Source organism: Stegostoma tigrinum, chromosome 15 (genome assembly GCF_030684315.1).
Source record: "Stegostoma tigrinum isolate sSteTig4 chromosome 15, sSteTig4.hap1, whole genome shotgun sequence".
Lineage (NCBI taxonomy): Eukaryota > Metazoa > Chordata > Chondrichthyes > Orectolobiformes > Stegostomatidae > Stegostoma > Stegostoma tigrinum.
The window spans coordinates 29,257,158-29,279,503 of record NC_081368.1 but is presented as its reverse complement, the minus strand read 5'-3'; the positions used below and the strand labels follow the sequence as shown (position 1 = coordinate 29,279,503).

Sequence of the window (22,346 nt, the reverse complement as noted above, 5' to 3'; positions counted from 1 at the left end):
GATTAACATTTAAGGACAACTTCATGCATTGCAGCAGCTATATATTCTTACCAGGTGAAAGAACGCAACAGGAAAAGTGGTCCTTTAATGTGTGATAAAATAAATTAAGAATTAATTAAAATCCGTTTTGTGTGGAAACAGGCTTTCAGCCCAATAGGTCCACATAGACCCTCTGAAGAGCATGCCACACCAATCCCAAGCACTGGGTAATTTAGCATGACTAATCTAACTAACTTGCACATTTTTGGACTGTGCTAGGAATCCAGAGCACCTGGTGGAAACCATGCAGATGCAGGGAGAACTTGCAAACTCCACGTAGGCTGTCGCCTGAGGGTGGAATCGAACGTGGGACTTCTGGCACTGTGACGCAACAGTGCTAACGACTCAAGCACTATGCTGCCCACAGTGTTATTTTGAAAGAGGGGCCACGTGAAGTTAGTTGGAAAAGGAGCACGCCTGAGGACTGAGAGCAGTTTCGAATTCATCAAAGGAGGACCATGAGTGACATTAAGAGAAGAAGCATAGAATATGAGGATTTGCCAAAAATGTAAAAATTGAAGTTCGTGTGAGAACAAACCAAGTTTGTCAATTTCTCCTCATAGCAAATATCCTCTCAACTAGGCAGTGTTGTGGTAAGCCATTTCTGTAGCCTCTCCAAAACCTCCATGTCCTTTTGGTCGTGTGACAATCTATTCCGAATGTGGCCTATCTAAAGTTCTTTACAGCTGCAACGTGACCTTCCAGTTTTTATACTGTGTGCCCTGACTGATGAAAACAAGCATGCCATATACCTACTCGACCCCCTCATCCACTTGTGTTGTCACTTTGAGGGAACTGTTGACCTGTACGCATAAGATCCTTGTGTATGTTGATTCTGCTAAGGTCTGCAATTTAGTATGTACTTCAGTCCGCCATTAGAACTTTCAAAATGCATACCCTCCATCTACCATTTCTCTGCTCAAGTCTCCAGCCTATGCATATCCTGCTGTATCCTCTGGCAATGCTCCTCACCATCTGAAGTTCCCCAAAACTTTGTATCACCTGCAAACTTACTAATCAGGCCACCTATATTCTCCTCCAAATGATGCGTGCGTGTGTGTGATCTTATCAAAGGACTTAATATAAGCCCAGATAGACAACATGTGCTGACCTGCCCTCATGAGTCATTTTTATCACTTTCTCAGAAAACTGAATCAAGTTTGTGAGACATGACTTTCCCCTCACAAACCATGCTGCCTATCATTAATAAGCCCATAATTTTTCAAACATGAGTAAATCCTATCCCAAAGAATGTCCTCGAATAATTTCCCTACCACTGATGCAAGGCTTGCTTGTCTGTAATTTCCTGGATTATCTCTCTTACCCTTCTAAAATGAAGGAACAACGTTGACGATTCTCCAGTCCTCAGGAGAGGTCCCAGTCACTAAAAAGGGTCAAGATTTTGGACAAGGCCCCAGCAATTTCCTCACCTGCCTCCCTCAACATTCTGGGATATATCCCATCAAGTCCTGGTGACTTGTCTACCTGAATGCTTTTCAAAATACCCAACACAACCACTTTTTCAATATTGACATGTCCCAGAATATCAACATAGCCCCATCCCCGAGACCCACAACCTACCTGTGATGCCATGTATTTATTACCACTTCCTGCAGCTCCATGCATAAAGTCCGTCTTCTGTCCTTGGGTGGACCTAACCTTTTCTCTCGTTACCCTTTCGCCCCTTATATATGTATAAGATATCTTGAGATTTTCCTCAATCCTGTTTGCCAAATATGTTTCCTAGCTCCTTTTACCCTTCATCATTCTCTGCTTGAATTCTTTCCTGCTGTCTTTCTATTCTTTGAAAACTTTGTCACCTTCAATTTCCTTCATTCTTTGAAGGTCTGTCTTCAGTTTCCAAAAGAGTACAGGATTGTCTTCTTGGTGTTTTCGTGTTTACCTTTTTTTCACTTCTGTATTACTCATTTTTTGGAAACATTTCTTGTTGCCGTTGTGCATCATTTTTTTCATTTTAACTTGCTTACTTCTTTCGTGCCCATTACTAATGCAGGTAAGTGTTTACTACTGCACTATATGTTTTAGACGCTTTCTCCCATTATGTCCTGATTTGTAGGGAAGGGACCTTTGCTTTGGCCTCAACTTTGCTTGACTCACTTCGTGTTCTGCATGCGTCATCCTCCGACATTTCCGCCATCTGCAATCCGACCCTACCACCAAAGACATTTTTCCCTCTCCACCCTTAGGTGGTTTCCGGAGGGACCACTCTCTCTGACTCCCTTGTCCGCTCCATGCTCCCCTCCAGCCTCACCACCCCCGGCACTTTCCCCTGCGACCGCAGGAAGTGCTACACCTGCCCCTTTACCTCCCCCCTCACCCCCATCCCAGGCCCTCGGAAGACTTTTCACTTCAAACAGATGTTCACCTGCACATCTGTCAATGTTATATACTGCATCCGCTGTTCCCGTTGTGGCCTCCTGTACATCAGGGAAACGAAGCGGAGGCTAGGGGATCACTTTGTGGAACACCTGTGCTCTGTTCGCAACAAACAACTACACCTCCCAGTTGCAAACCATTGCAATCCCCTCCCCCCCCCCACTTCTTGCGCGACATGTCCATCCTGGCCTCCTGCATTGCCACAATGATGCCACCCAAAAAGATGTAGGAACAGCATCTCCTATTTCACTTGGGAGCTCTGCAGCCCAAGGGTATCAATATGGACTTCACAAGCTTCAAAATCTCCCCTCCCCCGACCACATCCAAAATCAGCCCAGCTAGCCCCCACCTCCCTAACCATTCCTCCCACCTCAAGCCACACCCCCATCCCCCACCCACGAACCTCATCCCGCCCCCCCGATCTGTCCGTCCGTCCTCCCTGGACTGACCTATCCCCCTCTAACTCCCCACCTGCATTCACCTTCACTGTCTCTAACCCCGCCTCTTTGACCTGTCTGTCTCCTCTCCAACTATCTTCCCCTTTATCCATCTTCTATCCGCCTCCCTCTCTATCCCTATTTATTTCAGAAACCCCTTCCCCTCCCCCATTTCTGAAGAAGGGTCCCGACCCGAAACATCAAGCTTTCCTGCTCCCCTGATGCTGCTTGGCCTGCTGTGTTCATCCAGCTTCACGCTGTGTTATCTCGTGTTCTGCAGTAATTTCCTGGTCACATTCTTAACTTTAATCTCCCGACGTGTTCCGCCCATCACTGTTTGCTCAACTCCTGGGTCTTAGCTTCCCTCAAATTGCAATGAGGTCCTAGGATTCCATCTTGTGGCAATGTCTATTATTGCAGGGAGCCCTGTGAGACCAGGTACACCAACCAGCCTCTGCCACGAAATAGAACCTGGCCAGTCTAACAACCCTGCAGAAGATTTCATGTGTGTTTTATAATTTTAAATTTTAACTGTTCATTTACCCCGTTGGGAATTATAATAATTCCAAGTACAATTAGACCTACTTTTTCAACTTGAAGTTTCCAGGTATAATGTTTTAAGTTTTTTTATATATGTGGACAAGAGGTCCTTAGTGAGCCAAAATTGAGTTTTTACATGAGATTTGATTTTGGTTTTCCTGTGGGAATGAATGCTTCACTAAAGTCAAGATTTTTTTGGAAAGCAAGTCATATTTTGTGAGGACGCTAACAAAGGTGATGGATGGAATGTTGTAATAATCAAGAATCCCATCATAACTCCGGTTGCACAATTTATCCAATTGGCAAATGCTCAAGTTCTTTCTGGTGCTATTATTAAAAATAATCGAGATGACGACTGAGCTCCTGAATGATCTCAAAAACAATCTGTTTGTTATGAACAAAACCTATTCATAAACGAAGTGTTGAACCCTGGTTCACACCTGAGCTATGATCCGGAGTCAAAACTGTATCTCTGTAATCCCACATGCATAGACAGTTGTATAACAAAAACAAGACATGTCTCTGCAGAGATGAGATAACAACGTGTAGAGCTGGATGAACACAGCAGGCCAAGCAGCATCAGAGGATCAGGAAGGCTGACGTTTTGGGCCTAGACCCTTGTTCAGAAAATCATGTTCTGAAGAAGGATCTAGGCCCAAAACGTCAGCCTTCCTGCTCCTCTGATGCTGCTTGGCCTGCTGTGTTCATCCAGCTCTACGCCTTGTTATCTCAGATTCTCCAGCACCTGCAGTTCCTTCTATCTCTGCAGAAATCAGTTTTTTTTAATAAAAAGGCAAAAGAAAAGAAAAGTCTCCATTGGGCCAAAGGCCTGGAAACAAAAGATAATGTGATAATTTGTCACATCTACAGAATTGTCCTGTTGATGATGATTTCTGATATTGTGATTGGTAATAAATGTGCAGTACTGATTCCAATCAACCTGAATCTGAGACCCAAAGAATTGGGCACAGTCCAGGTTTAACTAGATACACAAAAGTAATCGTGTTTGGAAAATCTTTCAGAGGAAATTCTAGGAAACATGATTTCTGGAAGTAGATTGCAGCTTCTAGGTATTGTTTTTTTCTGTTCCGACTGCTAAGGCTGCAATATAGACTTCTGACATTGGAGCTGGTTGCTCAGCAATCATTTTCATAGCCTTGAGGCCCCTCCAAGCAAAGTTTTCACTTGGTCATTCCAGTAATAAATTCCATTTCTTATTTCTTAGAAGTTTGAACTTATCTCCTTCAAAGTCAGTTCATTTGGAGAAAAATGTTGCTCAAAGCACACATTAAACTTCTGATTTCAGTAATGACAACGTGTGTTGCAGTTCATATCCTGGTGAACTCAATTCTAAGAAATGGCATGGAAATTTTCTTGATTTGATAAAGATTAAAAAAGCCGATTTCTTTCACTCCCTTCATGTAGTTCTTAAATAGGTGTGTGTATATGTATATTAATATAAAAGCAAGACTTTAATTTTATTTATCATTTGTTGCAACTTTGAAATGTTCAAAAGTACTTGACAGCCAATGAAATATTTTTGAAATGTTGTCACTGTAGTATGGGAAACTGGCAATTTTACTTAGAATAGTAAATATAGAATGCTGTGGAGGATTGTTGATTTCCTTGGTGAGGTTTGCAAGTTCAAAGACTTCTTTCACCCAAGTCCCTCCCCCCTCAAAACGACACCCAAATTTGGCCCATACTGTTAGATATCTCTCAAACAAAATTGATATAAAGTCTTCTGAATTCTGGTCGACTCTGCGCAGAACTTCAAACCCCAAATCATCTGTCCCAAGGTTTGGAGTTGCTTTGAAACATTGCAGTTCTGCGTATTGATGGCATTCTCACAATGCTGTCAAGTCAGGGACTCAAGGACTTTGACCCGTAATCTTGAAAGAACAATGATGGCAAATATTTCCTCATCATCCTGTTCAGAAATGTTGTTATACACTTGTGGAGCAGGTGGGATATGAACCCCAGTGTCCAAGTCCAGAGGTAGGAACATGACTGCTGAGGAACAAGAACCTTCTTCAAGGAATGGCAAGTGTATGTTCATAACAGGATAATGTGTGAAGTGGAGAGGATGGTGTTCACATGTACCTTCTGACATTGTCCTTCTCATGAGTCTGACAACTGCCAGTGACATTTATGTGTGGCTTACGGCAGTACTTCCAATAGACAATATGCATTGCAGCTATGATTTCAAAAAAGATTTCACTCTCTGGAGACACACTTCATAAATGTAAGATCCCTCTGATTGTTCAAAAGGGATCACGTTTCTTTATTCATTGAAATTTGATTTAGCTTTTCATGAAATAGTTTTAATTTTTTTTATCTGCTCACAATCTCATTTTTTTGATTTCCTGAGCTTCCAAAAATTTTGAAATGCACTTTTAATGCCCCTTTACTCACATGAGTTTAATTTATTTGGAAAACAGATATTCAACAAGTTTTATACGAGTTGGCGTGGCATGTTATAAAGGGCAACCTAAAACAAGAACAAGCTGCCAGTGCGCTCAGTGATGTAATGGTAAGTGATTTACCGCTGAAAATGTTGCATTTGCAGCAATTGAGCAACCCTTGCTATATTTTTCACGTGCACTTAGGTTTAAATCTTGCAGAAGATTTTTGATATTGCTCAAGAAGGTCACATGCTGAAAACCAGAAGATAGTACCAATCTTATATTTGTGATTTACGTATTGGCTCCTCAAAAGAGCTGTTCTTGCCTGTGCTTAGCGCAAGCAGTTTTGTGGAAGCTTCCTGGTTTGGGTCTTGAAGTTAAATTTGTAAAAATCTCATTTTTACTTATTTCTCTTCTCCCAGTTAATACTAGTTAAGCACAACACACAGTCAATGCCGCACAATCTCTTAAATGCTGTGTTTACGTGTGTGCTCCCATTGTAAAGTGCAAAATTTCAAAGACAACAATTCAATTCAGTTGTTAGATATGACTGTAGGATCATTTTTTTTTGTTTAACTTATTTCAATAACACAGTTTCCAAAGTGGTCACGTGAAGAACTACTTTCCAAATGAGCGCACAATTATGCTGCCAGCCACTGAACCAAAGAGTTTGCCCCTTCATTAGGGAGCCTTACTTTTGTGCTGAGATAAGACTTGCATCAAAAGATCCAGAGTTAAATATGTTTTAGTATTTCATAAGAAAGAGATAGATAGAGCTCTTAAAGATAGTGGAATCAAGGGTTATGGGGATAAGGCAGGAGCAGGATACTGACTGTGGATGATCAGCCATGATCATAATGAATGGTGGTGCTGGCTCGAAGGGCCGAATGGCCTACTGCAGCACCTATTGTCTATTGTCTATAAACATCTTTGATTAATTGTATGATGCAAACCCTTCTTCAGATTTGATGTTCACAACAAAAACCAAGTATTTCATCCAAAATTACACCGGCTTTTTGATTGCAAATTTATTTGCCCTGAGTTTCATTTTAATTGTGATTGCAGAGCCCAAAAACCCATGTTATTGCATCAGCAGTAAAAACTGGCTCTGAAATGATATGGGCTGCCCATAACATAAAGGCCGCATTTTACTCGGTGTGGCATCAAATGAGACTTGAAAATTGGAATTGATGACAATCGGGGGAAATCTTTCTGCTGGTTCAAGGCAAAACTGGTTAATGGATGTTATGTTTGGCAGTCAGTCACTCCAGTTCCAGGACATTGCTGCATGAATTCCGCGCGATAGATATTTTCTTGTCAACATGTTCACAGTTGTTATTATGCGCCACTGGATCAGGTGAGATTTGAAACAAGGCCTTCCCTGTTGGGACATTATCAGTACTCTACAAGAGGCAAAGAGATCGGCATCACAGAAAAAAAGCCATTCTGCTATCCTTAATGCAAGGATACGAACAGTAGAGTTTTGGGGGTTGTGTATGGATGTCGTTGAGCTGATCATTGGAAAGATGGTAAACAGAAATAATAAAGAATGAATTAAGATTTTGGCATCAGATGAGCTGAGGCAGCGGCGAAGGTCAGAATTGGTGGTTTTGAAACGGTTGTTTGGTTGAAAGTTGATCGCAGCATCAAATGTGGCACAAAGTTTATGAGCCGTCATATTAAACCTCATGTGGTTGCCAAGGAGAGAGATATAGTCAGTGTTACATTGTGTCCTAATATTTCTTGCTTTTCACTTCATAAATTGCCACACTACGATTTATAAATATGCTAATTTTAAAAAAAGAGCTTTGATAAGTTTGAGTGGCAACTGATCTTCTCCTTCTCCCTCATCCCCAGAAAAATAATGACTTCTGCGTGGATGAACCAATGTTGGTCTCAATGAGTTGGTTTCCCTTATCTTTTTGCAGGAACTTCGAGATGATATGTCATCCATCCTGGCTGATGTTTTCTGTGTTCTTGGTGAGAAATACACATGTTATTTGCAGCAGTTAATTTTTGTTAACTTCTTGTAATTGTTGTGAGAATTCAGAAGATTAATGACAGTAAATGTTAATTTCAGATATTGAAACAAGTTGTATGGAAGAGAAAAGTAAAAGAGATCATTTTACTCAACTGGTTTTAGCATGTTTGGTGAGTACTTTAAAATATAAACAATGGTTATTTTCTCTGGATGTTTTAGTGTTGCCAATGGATTTATTATTGCATGCAGACTTGACAGATGATCTCTGCCATATTTTAGAATGTAAATCACTGATACCCAATGATATCCAAATAATTAATAAGCATGATTCATTTACTTGCAGTATTGCTTGTAATTGCTAAAAACGACATTTGGCATCACTGTAAATACCATGTTAGACGTGGGTTTCAAGGTGCATTGTTCCTGCCAAGGGTTAGGTGTGTCAACATTATTGTAAATAAGCCAACTATTTGAATCTTGATTGACTAAAGTTGGTTATGATGTAGTGGTGTGCAGTGCACCTGTTGCTGATTCTTAGCACCAACAAGTTAAGGAAGTCAAAGGAATAGAAAATTTAACTGATAATTGAAGGTTATGCTGTCAGAGTAATCGAGGACAGGGGCAGATGCAGTCATTTGACCAATGGCATTTGCACTATGTGATGGTGTTGGGCTAGAAGGCATCTGCAAAGCCTTATTTGTTAAATAATTACAATTAACTGCGATGGTCAGAGTCCACTAGAGGGTGAAATTGCTCTATGAATGTTTTGTGCTTGTTTCTGATTACAATTTGCAATGCAAAATTCCACTTTAATTTGGAGAGAAGGCCACTTTACAGAAACCAACACTATCGTGAACAGTGCAGACTGATTGTTTGAAATCAAGGGGGATATCTTTGCTTGCTTAAGCAAACAGACTGGAAGAGAGAGAGCTCTCCGAAGAACACTTATCAGTGCAGAGGTTGTATTTTGCTGCAATAGATACAGAAATGACTTTATGTGGCCATAGGTTTTATGATGCTGTTCTTTGAATTGTTATATTAGAAATTAGTTAGTAACAGAATATGTGAAATTGTGTTCCTATTTCAAAGCATCTGTTTTAGGGAGACTAATGTAACTAATGCCTTGGAAATGAAAAATATTCAAGGAAAGTTCACACAACAAAAAGTTGCTGAACATAAAAATATGGAGTTTCACATGCAAGTAAGAGTGCAGGTAGATAAAAGTAATAAAGGGAAGAGTGATAATTTTACAAAGATGTGATATACGGAAGTGTAGAAGTGATAAATTTGAATTTGAATGATTAAGTTGCAAATGATGCAGTTTGCACCCTTGCAATAAAAACTGCATACAAAGCTTTAAAGAGTGTGGAAGTGTAACATTATCGACGAGGATAAATTTGAAACACTGACTACAAAAGATTATAAAATAGTAAGAGGGGTTTTCGTCAGGTATTTAAAAATTGAATCAAAGTTTGAAGGTGTAAATTGTAAAATATTGTCTTTGTGTATTGATGACCGTACCTTGTGCCATTAACTTAGTCCAGTTAGAGCTACATTGTGGCAGATAGTAGGTGAGGTATGGATGTCATCTTAAATGAGTTGCTGGATATTCCTCAAGGAATGATCTATTCAGAGGTAAGCATTATTCTCCAGGATGTTTTTGATGCACCCTGTCTCAGCGTCAGGTTTCACAGAGAAGAAGTGAATCATATTTCCTTACAAGTTTTCTGCGAAGGCCGATCTGTAGCACAATGCAGCTGTAGAAAATCTGACATTTCTACATTCAACAATACTAAAATTTAGTACGACTGAATAATTATTTAAATACGCTCCTCCAGAAAACCATTTGATGTTTGGATCTCTTCAACTTACGTCAAGATTAAAATCTTCAAGGTTGTTTCCTGTGTGTTTCTTTTTTGCGATCATCCATTGTTTAATGCTACAGTGCAATTAATGTCAAAGTGCCAATAAACCATTCCCATGATTAACTGTTTTTCTTGGCTATCTCTTCTTTCCACCCAAACTACATTTTACATTTTGACGATCTAAACCAAAATTGATTCCATCCTCACACTACTACAATTCGTTTTCCTTTCTTCCTGTCCTTGTAAAATGTTAAATATCTTGAATATCCATATCCCGAATGTAATCACATTGCAATCATGTTCTCTGTCATAGCTGTCACATGATGCTGTATTTATATTTTTGGGAACAATTCTTTCATATTTTTACAAATGTTGCATACATTCAGATAAAGAACTTTACCGTGTGTTCTGACTGTTTTTCTCAATCTGTTATTATTTGCTGATACACAACGTTTGTCTGCTCCTTCCATACTAGGATTTTAAACTTTATATCCGACATGATCCATTTGTGTGATGTGGATGGCAAACTCACAGTTTGAGTCAGGATAGAATTGGTTTCTGTTAAACTAATGGTCAGCAGTAGTGAAAGTATATGTGGGGACAAGGAGAAGAAAATCTTTTCTCTTGCTCCCCGAATTTTTTTTTTAGTTTTTGTTGTTTACTTGTGCTTCAGCAATAATTGTATTCACACGCATTTATATATAATGAAACTTGTTTTTAAAACTTGTATTTGAAGTGTTAGTATTCCCACTCTGGGTATAAACTGTTTTGAGTAACCAGCTCCGAAGTGGTACTATACACAGCAAACGTGCACAACTAGTTCAAGTGCCAGAATAATAATTTGCTTTAATGTTCCTTGCAGTATTTGGTTTCTGACACGGTTCTGAAGGAACGACTTGATCCAGAGACATTAGAATCTCTTGGACTTGTAAAGCAGTCACAGCAGTTCAACCAGAAATCTGTCAAAATCAAAACGAAACTATTGTGAGTTGCCATTATTTATTTATTATTTTCCCTGTGTGATTTGAAGAATGTAAACTGTGACTGTATTAACACACATTCCTGTCACAATCTTCAGAGGCTTTGAATTTCATCTCATGATTTATCAATTGTGGGAGGGGTATTTCTCCAGAAGTATGCAGATAAGAAGTAAATTTGTTAGTTGAACTTTTGATTTGAAGTATTTCTTTAGAAAGAAAAGTTGTTAATTTCAGCCTTAATGTGCCATGAAAATTGCTTCAATAAACCTTCATGTCTAGATTTGCGACTGGTCAGGCCTTTCGGTGGGACAGCCTAAAATAAGGAGATGTTGATTGTTAACAGTGTTGAATTGGCACTTTTAAATCAGCTGTTGAACTGCGCTGTTACTGCAACATATAGTCTCAATTTTGAGACTGCTGTGTATGCATTCATGCAAGAATTTCAGGTGAAAGGTGCATGACGATGAAAATCATTTGTATTTCGGCAGACACCTGAACTTCTTCCACATATCCCCATGTCTTATTTTAGAAATTTTCAGGTCACGGGGGTACTTCAGTTATCATATCCAACTTGCATAATTATTTGAATTCTTTTGTACAAGTATCTCACCCTGAAATTGAATATTCGTCATTTCAAATTTCAGCATTTAAAACAAGTTAGTGGTTGAATTAATGATCATTGCACTGAAGAGTTGATACCAGCTGTAGATCATGGTGTTTCATTTTTCAGCCAGCACATTTCTGTTTTCTCATTTCATAAATTAAATTGTTGAAACTTCAATTTTATATTTATATCCTAAACACGCCTACCAACTGTCTAATGACAAGACAGTTACAAATGGACATGACTGTTCATACTGGGTCAGAAACTGATGAGTTCAGAATTTGCTCATTAACTTACATTCAGATTACAAGTATAATAGTGGAGTTCCTGGATTCAGTTAGTTACCCTGCGGTATGTAATTTGATCTAGGCTGATGTAGCAGTGGAAATGTTAAAGTGGGCCCTGGGCCATATTTCTGTTTCTGATCAGAATTCTGAGCATCACTTATTGATTCCATGTCCCATTTCTCTTGCTTCATTTCATATTGTTTGCTCTTCCTGATTACGTCTGCTGCCTTTCTGTTCTTGGGTCCAGTGGACAAGGTAAATGTTCGGTGACATTTTGATTGATATCCTGACACTTCTGTTTTGTCGCTCCCACCACCCTCCATCCACAGTGGGGCACTTTATTCCCCCTTTCTCCAATCTCTGTCTTCTTTCAAACATTCAAAATACTCATGCTGTCTATGTCCTTTTTTATTACACATTTATTAGCCTCATTAAGTTAGTTACACCTCACTTTCCTTTTTTTCTCCTCCTTCCCATTCTGCTGATCTATATCTATCCCATGAGTCTCTTATCCCAAACTTTGCAGATGCTTCCCATTTCCATAATGTTATTTGTACCTTCCTTCCTGTCTCATACTCACAGTCTCATACCCAACAATTCTGATCCATTTGGTTTTGGCCACCACCGGCCTGTACCCCTGTTTTCTCATTGTCTCAGGCACAAATCGTGTATGTTTATCTTGACCTTGTATAACCTTTGCCTTGCTGCTCCAGGATTCTGTCTCAACGGTGCAGTCATGAGATGCATCGTGGCTCTGTGGCTCTTCAGTAGTATACAATTTAATTGAAAATTTGCCAGCACAGCCAAATGACAATTTGTTGACATACCTAATATGCAAGAAATAGAAACTTAAATAACATTCTATTTGTAGTGCTGTAAGAAGTTTTTTTTAAAATAATGAACAATTTACTAGTACCAGTGATGAAGAAGGATGTCAGTTAAGGATTGAAGGTGCAAGAAGAAGTCAGCATTTGATTGCTCAGAGTTTGAAACTTATGGAGATCATTGGCAAAAAGCAAAATAGAATAAATATAAAATTTAAGTCTGAATTTAAAGTAAAATAACTGAAATCAAGCTAGGAGAAACCTTTCTGAAGCATGGGTGCCAATTAACACTGTTTATACTTGCTTATTAAGGTTGTTCAATCATATATAGCTTAGTGTGATGGATGTAAACAAATGATGATTGTATGAATTTGAAACGCAAATGAGAAATGAGGCCAAGTAGTGTTCCAGCATCATTCATTGTTTAAGTATGAGGTCTGTTAGTCATCAGTTCTTTGGTCCAAATAGTGCCCATCCAACTGGCTTACTACAGGAATTCATGTAGGGAAAGAAAAATTGGCCAAAAAACCCGTGCGTAATACCTTGAATTGTCCAAAATTTTGGATTGACAGAGAATCATGATGGGTTTGTTAAATTCAATATTCATAGTGCTTAAAAGTGCATCTTTGTTTGCTAGGTAATGGACGTGATTGGTATTTGCTTAACCACTTAAGCGTCATTATGATTGGTACTAATTGTTACAGTTTAATACTTATCTTAACATGGCACTTAAAGCAGCCTGTTGCAGTGCACCAAATTGTATAACTAGTGGTGACCATTGACTCTGACTCTGTTTTTGATTTTGGCTCACTGTTACATTGAAGTTGAAGCTTCAACTTTTTCCTCTGTCATGTGTAGAATAAGAAAAGGTAGTTATACATATCATTCAGCAACTGGTTCTAGAGATGAATCAGTAAAACCCTTCAGACCTTGAACTTGATAGGAATTTATGTGCATTCATAAATCTGGGTAGAACTGTAAGTTATAGGAAAATGCGATGTGTAATGTATGAAATTTCTCAAAAATTATTCACGTTTTCATTCTTAGTTATAAGCAGCAGAAGTTTAATTTGTTACGAGAAGAAAACGAAGGTTATGGAAAGCTTTTTACTGAACTGGGCCAAGATTTATCTGGAAACCTCACAAGTGACTTAATATTAGAAAACATCAAATCACTTATCGGTAAAGTAGCACAACTGAAACAAATAAATTCTTCATGTTGTCCCAGATTAGTAGTTTATTTGAGTTTACGCAAGTGACATTTCTGCTGTATGGATTGCGCTTGTTTTTGTTCCCATGTTTTGGGTCTTTCGCGAATCAATGAAGACCATTGATTGGGACCATTTACAGGCCCATGAGATCATATAAGCCACTGGAATGCCAACTGTGAAATATATTATGTAATTGCTTGATTTGCTGCTAACTAATGCTGCAAATTTGTTTAAAAAATATGAATTAAAAACCTGTTCTAACATCAGGTATTGCTCTTATGTTAGGGGGGCATAATCGTAATTGATCGTAATGACGATAAATGATTGTTCTCATGTGATGCCATACCTTTTAAGGCCAAGATTTTTGCTCTGTTAATAAAGCCTTTCAAGCCTTGCAAATAATGTATCTGTCTCACAGCAAGAAAAGAATTTGGTTTTCAACTTTGTGTTGTTTTTAAAACCTAGCGGGTTCTGTTTTGGAGAAACTAGAATTGCTTTGATTATCAGCATGTTGAATTCAAAATACCATTAACTTGATACTGATTTATGGCAATATTACAAAACTTCTGGTGATTGAATGTGATTTCCCTGTTTGCTTTTAAGGTTGCTTTAATCTGGATCCAAATAGAGTTTTGGATATTATCCTAGAAGTTTACGAATGTAGGCCAGAACACGATGACTTTTTTGTACCTTTGATAGAATCCTACATGTGCATGTGTGAACTGCAAACTCTTTGTCATATCTTGGGATTCAAATTTAAATTTTATCAGGTAATATAGGAAAAAAAATACACTTTTAATGCACTTGCATTTGTTCTGTAATCATGACATGTAGAAATTTAAGCTAGTTGATGACTCACGAGAGTTGGTGTTGAAGTGATCGACTTTGCACTGATAATGGGCATTGTCTGTGAGCACTTCAACTTGAACTGGTTTGTTGTGCATGGTTCATTTTTGTATTTTATGGCCATTTGACTTTTGAAACACTTGACTGATGTTGACTGGAGGTACTTATTGTTTTGATGGTATATTCTCTCACCTCCCTCCTGCACTGTAGAACTGCTCAGCTGATGCCTTTTAGTTCTAGACTGTGGGAAAAGGTGTTGAGAAGACAGCCTCTCAAAACTGAGGTAAGTACCTGCATTCAACAACATAAACTTGTCTAGTTAACAGGTGATGTGACCTGAATTTTCTGATTTGTTAAATTATTCAGCACAGTTCTCATTGTTTGAAATAGATCTTGCCCTTTACAAGTACAATATATATCACCAGAATTTAGTAGTTTATGATGTCATTAATCGTGCAGTTATCTACCTTAAATTGGCAGTGATGCTCCATGTTATTCCTATTTTCTTGTTTATTTCTTAAATTAGTTTACTTTTTTAAAAAAATGCATGAACTTTAAATGTGTTACTTAAAATTTAAACATGGGTTTAAGAACACACGATGCTGCCTGATTTATGGTAGTTATTTTTTATTTATTCGTCTTGCCCATATCAAAAAAGTGAATCTAACCAAAAATAGTCATCTGCCATGTACGACAAGAATACGATACGACAGTGTACGATCCCTTCATTTTAATTAATGTTCTTGTTGATGTTTGAACTTGGTGAATGTGGAATTTTAAGATCTCTTGAGTTTTGTTATAGACAAAATAAATAGTGGTTGTAAACACTTAGCTTTTACTGAATTTGATTGTGTTGAAAGAAAGAAAATATTAGATAAAACATTGTGGTTCAGCGAAGCATGGACATGTATGAGCAGGCAAACGTTTTGTGCCTAATCAAGCTACTTCTTAAATTTAAGGAACCAAATGGAGAAACACCATCTTCACTTTATCGGGTAGCTGCGATACTACTACAAAACAACTTGATAGAACTTGATGATCTTTATGTGCATGTAAGTAAACTAAAGTTTGAGACTGTCATGAATTTTTGCCAATTTTTTTGGAATCAAATTTTGAGTGGTGTTTTATTTTGTGCCAAATATAAATCAAGTCATAGAATTCGTACGGTGTGGAAACCGACCATTGAGCCTAACAAGTCCGTACTGACTCGGCGAAGAGCGTCCCACCCATACTCATCCCTCCATCCTATCCCTGTAACTCTACATTTCCCAAGACGAATCCACCTAACCTATGGGCAATTTAGCATGGCCAATCCACTTAATCTGCACATTTTTGGACTGTGGGAGGAAACCGGAGCACGCACAGGAAATGCATGCTGATACGGGGAGAATGTGCAGAGTCTATGCAGACAGTCTCCCAAGGCTGAAATTGAACCAGTCCCTGGTGCTGTGAGGCCACAGTGCTAACCACCAAGCCACCATAGTTAAACCACTTAAGAAAAATTGTAAGTCAGTTGAAATGTGATACATTGGTGTTTTGCCCAGAACTGTGACTCTTGTTCCAGTATTATAGCAGCAAGACTTCTGGCAACAGTTACTCAAACCAGAAGATATTTGTAGTTCTTTGATTAAAGTTAATAATCTGCATCGTTTGCCAGAAGTTTCGAGACAGGTTCAAAATTGATTATGCTGTCAATTCAACATTTGTCTCTAATAGAAATTCAGTGGGCCTGGCAACATCTGTGGAGAGACAAGTAGAGTTAACGTTTTGAGTCTAGTGACCCATTCTGATGAAGGACTATTAGGATTGGGCAAGAATTTCTGTGAGGGAGGTGGCATCAGACATAGAATTAATAAGAAAAAGATCAAAGGGTCATTGAATTGATGCGGTGTTGAACAAACCTCAGATGGCTGTTAAAGCTTTAATCACCTAAAGGAGGAGTGAGACTCCGAAAGTTTGTGTATTCAGGGAAACCTGTTGGACTATAACCTGGTGTCATGATTTCTGACCTTGTCCACCCCAGTCCAACAACGGCACCTCCGGATCGACACCACCAACTGCCGGCTCAAAGTGGAGAGGATCTCCAAGAAGATTGTCCATTTTGACACAGACGTCAAGTTTCTTCAGAAATGCATGAAGGCAGGGAAGATCCCAAAAGGACTACAGATCACAAAACCACTCAAGTCAACCTACAGCATTAATTACACTGAGAGACTTTGCCATTGCACCTCTCGCAAACTCCTCAATCATCTCGTACACCAACTTTACTGCAGGCGCTATAACCTTGAAATTGAGATTGAGTCCAAATTCTCAGCTCGCACTCAAGATTCAGCAGTATAGTTATGAGACACTACCAAGCAGACTTGGCAATGGAACTACACCGCCAACATGCACACCAAGAACAAGAAACGAGAGAAACTTGGCATCGCCACCAGCAGTAGCCAAGCTTCCCCTGGTACCACAGTTGACAATGGTATCACCATGGGAAAATCCATCGTATCTGACCACACACTTTAACAGGATGAGATCCAAGTTCTCAACCGAGAGCTCAATTTCTGACCCACCACCATTATTTATCCCATTGGTCTTGTGGCAGACATAGAGGAATTCAGCAAACTCTGGGATTTCTTCCAAGATATCAGCAGCAAGTCCAATGCAACAGTCAATGAACCAGAACAGTCCACAAGCCTGTGGAGCAGCCAAAGAAGTTGAATTTGGACCCTCTGGAGGGCCGTTGCCCTCGGCTTGATAGGTATGCTCAAGCCATCAGGGAATGTGTAAATGCCAAACTCATCAGCCGCACTCTAAAGATAACACAGAACCTCACCCAAGCACAATGTAAGGCCACCTATACACTCAAGACCAATCGCAACGTGGTCATCAAATCAATAAAGGAGGAGCCATCATCATACAGAATAGAACAGACGACTGCGAGGAAGTATACAGACAACTGAACAACTAGGAACACTACAGACAACTACCTAGAGATTTGAATAAAGAACAGACCTGTGAACGCAACAGACTGATCAAGACTTTTGGTCCAATCCCTCAGAGTACCCTACGCACTCCAATCCCACGTACTTCTCGGACAGGGAACTTCTGCCTTCCGAAGATACACAAAGCCAACACACCTGCACGCCCCATTGTATCAGGCATTGGGACCCTGTGTGAGAACCTCTCTGGCAATGTCGAGGGCAACTTGAAACCCATTACAGGGAACTCCCAGCTTCTGTCACAACACAATGGGTTTCTTAGAGGAACTTAGCGCCCATGGACCAATTGAATCAGGAACATTTCTCATTACAATGGACATATCAGCCTTCTATACCAGCATCCAGCTGCAACAGATGGCATCACTGCAACAGCCACAGTACTCGATATGACCAATTTTCAGGTAACACCGTACAACTCATCTGTTTCGTCCTTGACAACCAGTTCTTCGTCCAGACACACACAACAGCCATGGCGACCAGATTTGCTCCTCAGTATGCTAACGTTTTTATGCACAAGTTCAGACAGGACTTCTTTGCTGCACAGGACCTCTGACCAGCGCCATACGCCAGATACATTGATGACATTTTCTTCTTTCGGGCTCATGGTGAGAGTCACAGAAAAAACTATATGTAGTGAAACCAACAAGCTTAATCACAGCATCACGTGTACCATTGATTACTCTTTAGAATCAGCCGCATTCTTGGACAGACACCTCGACACCTCACTCTACTGCAAGCCCATGGAAAACCTCATGATGCTGCACTTTGCTAGCTTCCGCCTTAAACATATTTTTAAAAAAGCCATCCCATATGAATAAGTCTGACCCGAACACTTGGTTTCTTCAGATGAGGAGGAATGCGACAGACTCCTGATGGCGCTGAAGGACACCTTCGTAAGAACGGGGCACAGTGCTCAGCTCATCGATCACCAGTTCTGATGGGCCAGAGCGGAAAACCGTAATGACCACCTCAGAAGACAGACACGGGATACGACCGATAGGGTACCCTACGTCTTCCACTACTTCCCGGGAGCGCCATGTTGTTTGTATTCTTCAACGCATTGATGATGAGCACCTCTCCGAGATCTTCCTTGTGCCTGCACTTCTCGCCTTCAAACAACTGCCTAACCCTAAACAGACTATTATTTGCAGCAAGCTGCCCTGCCTTCGGGGCAATGTCAATCACAGCACCATACAAGTCTGTCATGGCAACCTCTGCAAGACATGTCAGATCATCGACATGGATACACCACCCACCACATGCATGGCAGATACTCATGTGACTTGGCCAACGTTGCCTATCTCATTCGCTGCAGGCAACGATGCCCCGTGGTATGGTATATTGGTGAAACCATGCAGACACTACAACAAGGGATAAGTGGACACTGCACTACAGTCACCAGACAGAGTTGCCCCCTCCTAATGGGTGATCACTTCAGCAGTTAAGGACATTTGGCATCGGATTTTCGGGTAAATGTCCTCCAAGGTGACTGATGCAAAGCTGTTGAATGGAGGCTGAAAGCCAAGTTCGGTACCCATGAGCATGGCCTCAAACACAACCTTGGGTTCATTTGTACTGCATGTCTCTCAAGCACGCGCACACGTACACGTGTCCCCCACCATGGGGTGAATTTGTAATTGCAGGTGCATTTCAGTTTGTTCAAAAAACACAATGTGTCGATAGCAATGTGGCATTTTATAAATTCCTGCTTTGGAAATAAACCAGTCTGATTCCAAGTTGATACACAGCCAGATTCCAAGCAAGGTCTCACACATAAAATGCATTATCTAACCTGGGATGTCACCTGTTGTATAGTGAGGGAATTGATAAAACCTTCAGTTATCTTGGGGCAGTGACTGGAAAGAAATTTGAGAATTTGCATGTTAATCGTTTCTAACTGATTAAAGATTTAACAGCCATCTTAGATTTGTTCAATGCTGCATCAGTTCTATAACCTTTTGATCTTTTGCTTATAAATTCTGTCTAATGCTACTTCTGTCACTGATGCCTGAAGAAGGAGTGACACTTTGAAAGCGTGTGTTTTCAAATAAACCTGTTGGACTATAACCTGGTGTTGTGTGATTTTTTTATTTTTTTGAACTTGTCCACCCCAGTCCAAACTGGCACCTCCACATTAAGAAAATCTGATAAACATCAGTTAGTGCCTTCCATCAGTTGATTAAATTAGTGCCCCTCTACGTTTAATACTATTTGCAAGTACTGAGGGTTGAAGCGCTGATGGTTGCAGGGCCACAGAATAGACTTTGGGTCGGGATCTTCATTGCCCATCACCAGAAGTAACAAGTAGCTCTGCTGCTCACTGAACTGGCTGAATCCTGCAGGACCTATCTGGCAAACTGGGAAGTAACAAGTAGTTTTTTAAAAAAAACCACCATTTAAATTCATATGTACCAACTTCCATAGATGTATTTGTCCTGAAAGTATTGGTAGGATAATAGTGCAAAGTCTTGAGGAGAAGAAGTCTGTCTTCACATTGTGCGTTGTGTTGCCTCATTGCGTTGCATGGCACTGTCACTTTGCAAAATAAGAACAATTCAGAACCGAGTTCACAGTGCAAATCTAGGTTTTCATGAACTGCTGTTGGCCATAAGTAGCAATGGACTGGGTTTTCAATCCCAGGCTTTAACCTCTCAGCCTGTCATGAATCTCAGTCAACCATTCAAGGCAGGGGATCAATAATAATCGAGTAAGGATTACAGGAGAAAATGCTGAAAGAAGCAATGGAATACCTAAAATTGACGAGCACTTTGAAGCAACGTACATGATAAAAAGTAAAAGCAGCATCTGACAAGGCAAGTGACCCCACAGTTAGAGGACCAGAATAAAGCTCTGTCGTACTCCATGTAATCCTCAGTGTTAATGGACAACTAACTGGAAGAGAAGGCTGCATGTGATCCCCACCCTCGATGATGGGCAGCATGGTGGCATAGCGGTTAGCACTGCTACCTCATAGTGCCAGGGACCTGGATTTGGTATCAGCCTTGGGTGACTGTGGCGTTTGTATGTTCTCCTCCTGTCTGCATAGGTTTCCACTGGATGCTCTGGTTTCCTCCGACATTTTAAAGGTATGCAGACTACTTGGATTAGCCATGGCAAGTCCAGGGTTACAGTGATAGGATTGGGGGTGTGGGCCTGTGTGGGATGTCAATGCAAACTTGACGGACCGAATGGTCTCCACATGAAGTGTAGGGATTCTGTGATTCTGAAGTATTTATATCCCTCTTTAGGCTCAAATGTCAATTGGATAAGCTATCATAGCCTCCTCCTGAAGACCCTAAAATGATAGCATTTTACAAGCTGAAGGAACCAGTATTGGCAAGTTGTGGGTTCGGTTTTGAAGTCAAGCACTTCAAAACTAATGACATCTCTGGTCAACTTGTTCCAGTATTACCACAATATTTAATAATGTGTGAAGACTATCCAGATGCACTGTTTTACAAAAATAACTGGAATAATCTATTCCAGCCAGTAACACACTATCAGCTGACTCTTTACCATTAGCATAAATATGCAAGGTGTGGCTAGGTCTGCTATCACATTGCATTTAGTCACCATTTACCTGCTCACGCAATTCTCAGTTCGGGTTCAGTCAGCTGAGTTTTGCAGCGGATAAGATATTTTCATAAGTGTTTTGATATTTAGCCCTAATTTTTACTTTTGTGGCTTTTTTCATAGGTTTAGAAATGACACTTCTCCAGAAGGGAGAAATCCATTTTGGTGTTTTGTCTCCAAAAGTCAATTTTCAGCTATCTCAGACAAGTGAGATTTTATAACGAAGAATTAATGATAAGAAGAAAAAGACATCTTTATGTTTATATAATTCCTTCAAGTCCGTAGGGGAAAATAATTTACTACAAAAGTACCATTCTTTGATGATTTTTGTAACATTGGAAATAACGACCAGTTTTGCAGAGCAAACTTCCACATACAGAATTGTTATCTTGTGTTTAATGCTATTGAGAGATTAGTCAGAGCCAGGATACAAGGATAAACTCACCAGTTCTGAAAAACAGAACCACAAGACCTTCTTACATTCACTTGTGAAGGCAAAGATGGCACACCTGAGAATGCAGCACTTCCTTGGTATCAAACTGGGCTATTGGCTTTGATTTGATTTTTTTTTTAGATTTGTTGCTTATGAACTGAACACAAAATTGAGGTGCAGACTTAAACATGACCATTGATGCTAAAGTTGTGTTGACAGCTATTCCAGCTAGCTTACTTGAACAGTCAACCTGAATAGCTGTTGTTAAGGGATAAGCTAATAATTTGATTTGTATTTTAGTGACTTAAATTCCTCAAGAACTATTGAAGCATTGATTTATTATTTAGTTCAAAGTAAAATGCACATGATATTTGCTATGATGTGGAAATTACTTGATTGAGGTGGGGTATAACCCTGTACTAAAGAAATTGGATTGTAATCAATACTTACTCTTTTTCTTAGTGCGTAAGATGTCATTTACCTCTTGGCTTTTTCATGTAGAATATTTTATGCAGAGTCGAAATTAATCCATTTATGAATTGTCTTGGTTTAACTACACATGTAAGGATTACAGCTTCAACTTGTTGCTCTCTTTGTATATTCTTTGAGTTTTGTCACATTGCAAAATTCATTATATTGTTACATTTAATCATTTTATGGAGGTGAGAACATTTTGAGTAGCATCCTGTGATGCAGAAAGATAGTTCAAGGTTTTCTATGTATACACTGTATTGTCATGTCCGTCAGGTGGAGCTGATGGATCAGAGTAATAAAGTGTGTAATGTAGAGTCAAAAAAAGCAGTTTGTGCAGGAAAATGAAGAATTAAACAAGTATCACTGGCAAATACAGAATATGAGAATACAGTGACATAACAGGTCTAAAACTGTTCTGCCAGCACATCTAGGATTGGAAGTAAAGTAGGTAGAAAGAA

The 22,346-nt window shown here is 39.6% G+C and overlaps 1 protein-coding gene across 3 annotated transcripts in view; it reads left to right on the top strand.

Moving 5' to 3' along the window:
- thoc2 (THO complex 2) overlaps positions 1–22,346 on the top strand; it is a 134,022-nt gene that overhangs the window by 14,850 nt on the left and 96,826 nt on the right. For all 3 annotated transcript variants that reach the window (XR_007248886.2, XM_048544102.2, XM_048544101.2), the window contains exons 3-9: positions 5,855–5,946; positions 7,747–7,798; positions 7,899–7,969; positions 10,527–10,648; positions 13,407–13,540; positions 14,173–14,339; positions 15,375–15,467. Coding sequence is in view for 2 of the 3 variants with exons in the window: in XM_048544102.2 (XP_048400059.1) it covers positions 5,855–5,946; positions 7,747–7,798; positions 7,899–7,969; positions 10,527–10,648; positions 13,407–13,540; positions 14,173–14,339; positions 15,375–15,467 (731 nt within the window). In the remaining variant the exon portion in view is untranslated. The remainder of the gene's footprint in view (positions 1–5,854; positions 5,947–7,746; positions 7,799–7,898; positions 7,970–10,526; positions 10,649–13,406; positions 13,541–14,172; positions 14,340–15,374; positions 15,468–22,346) is intronic.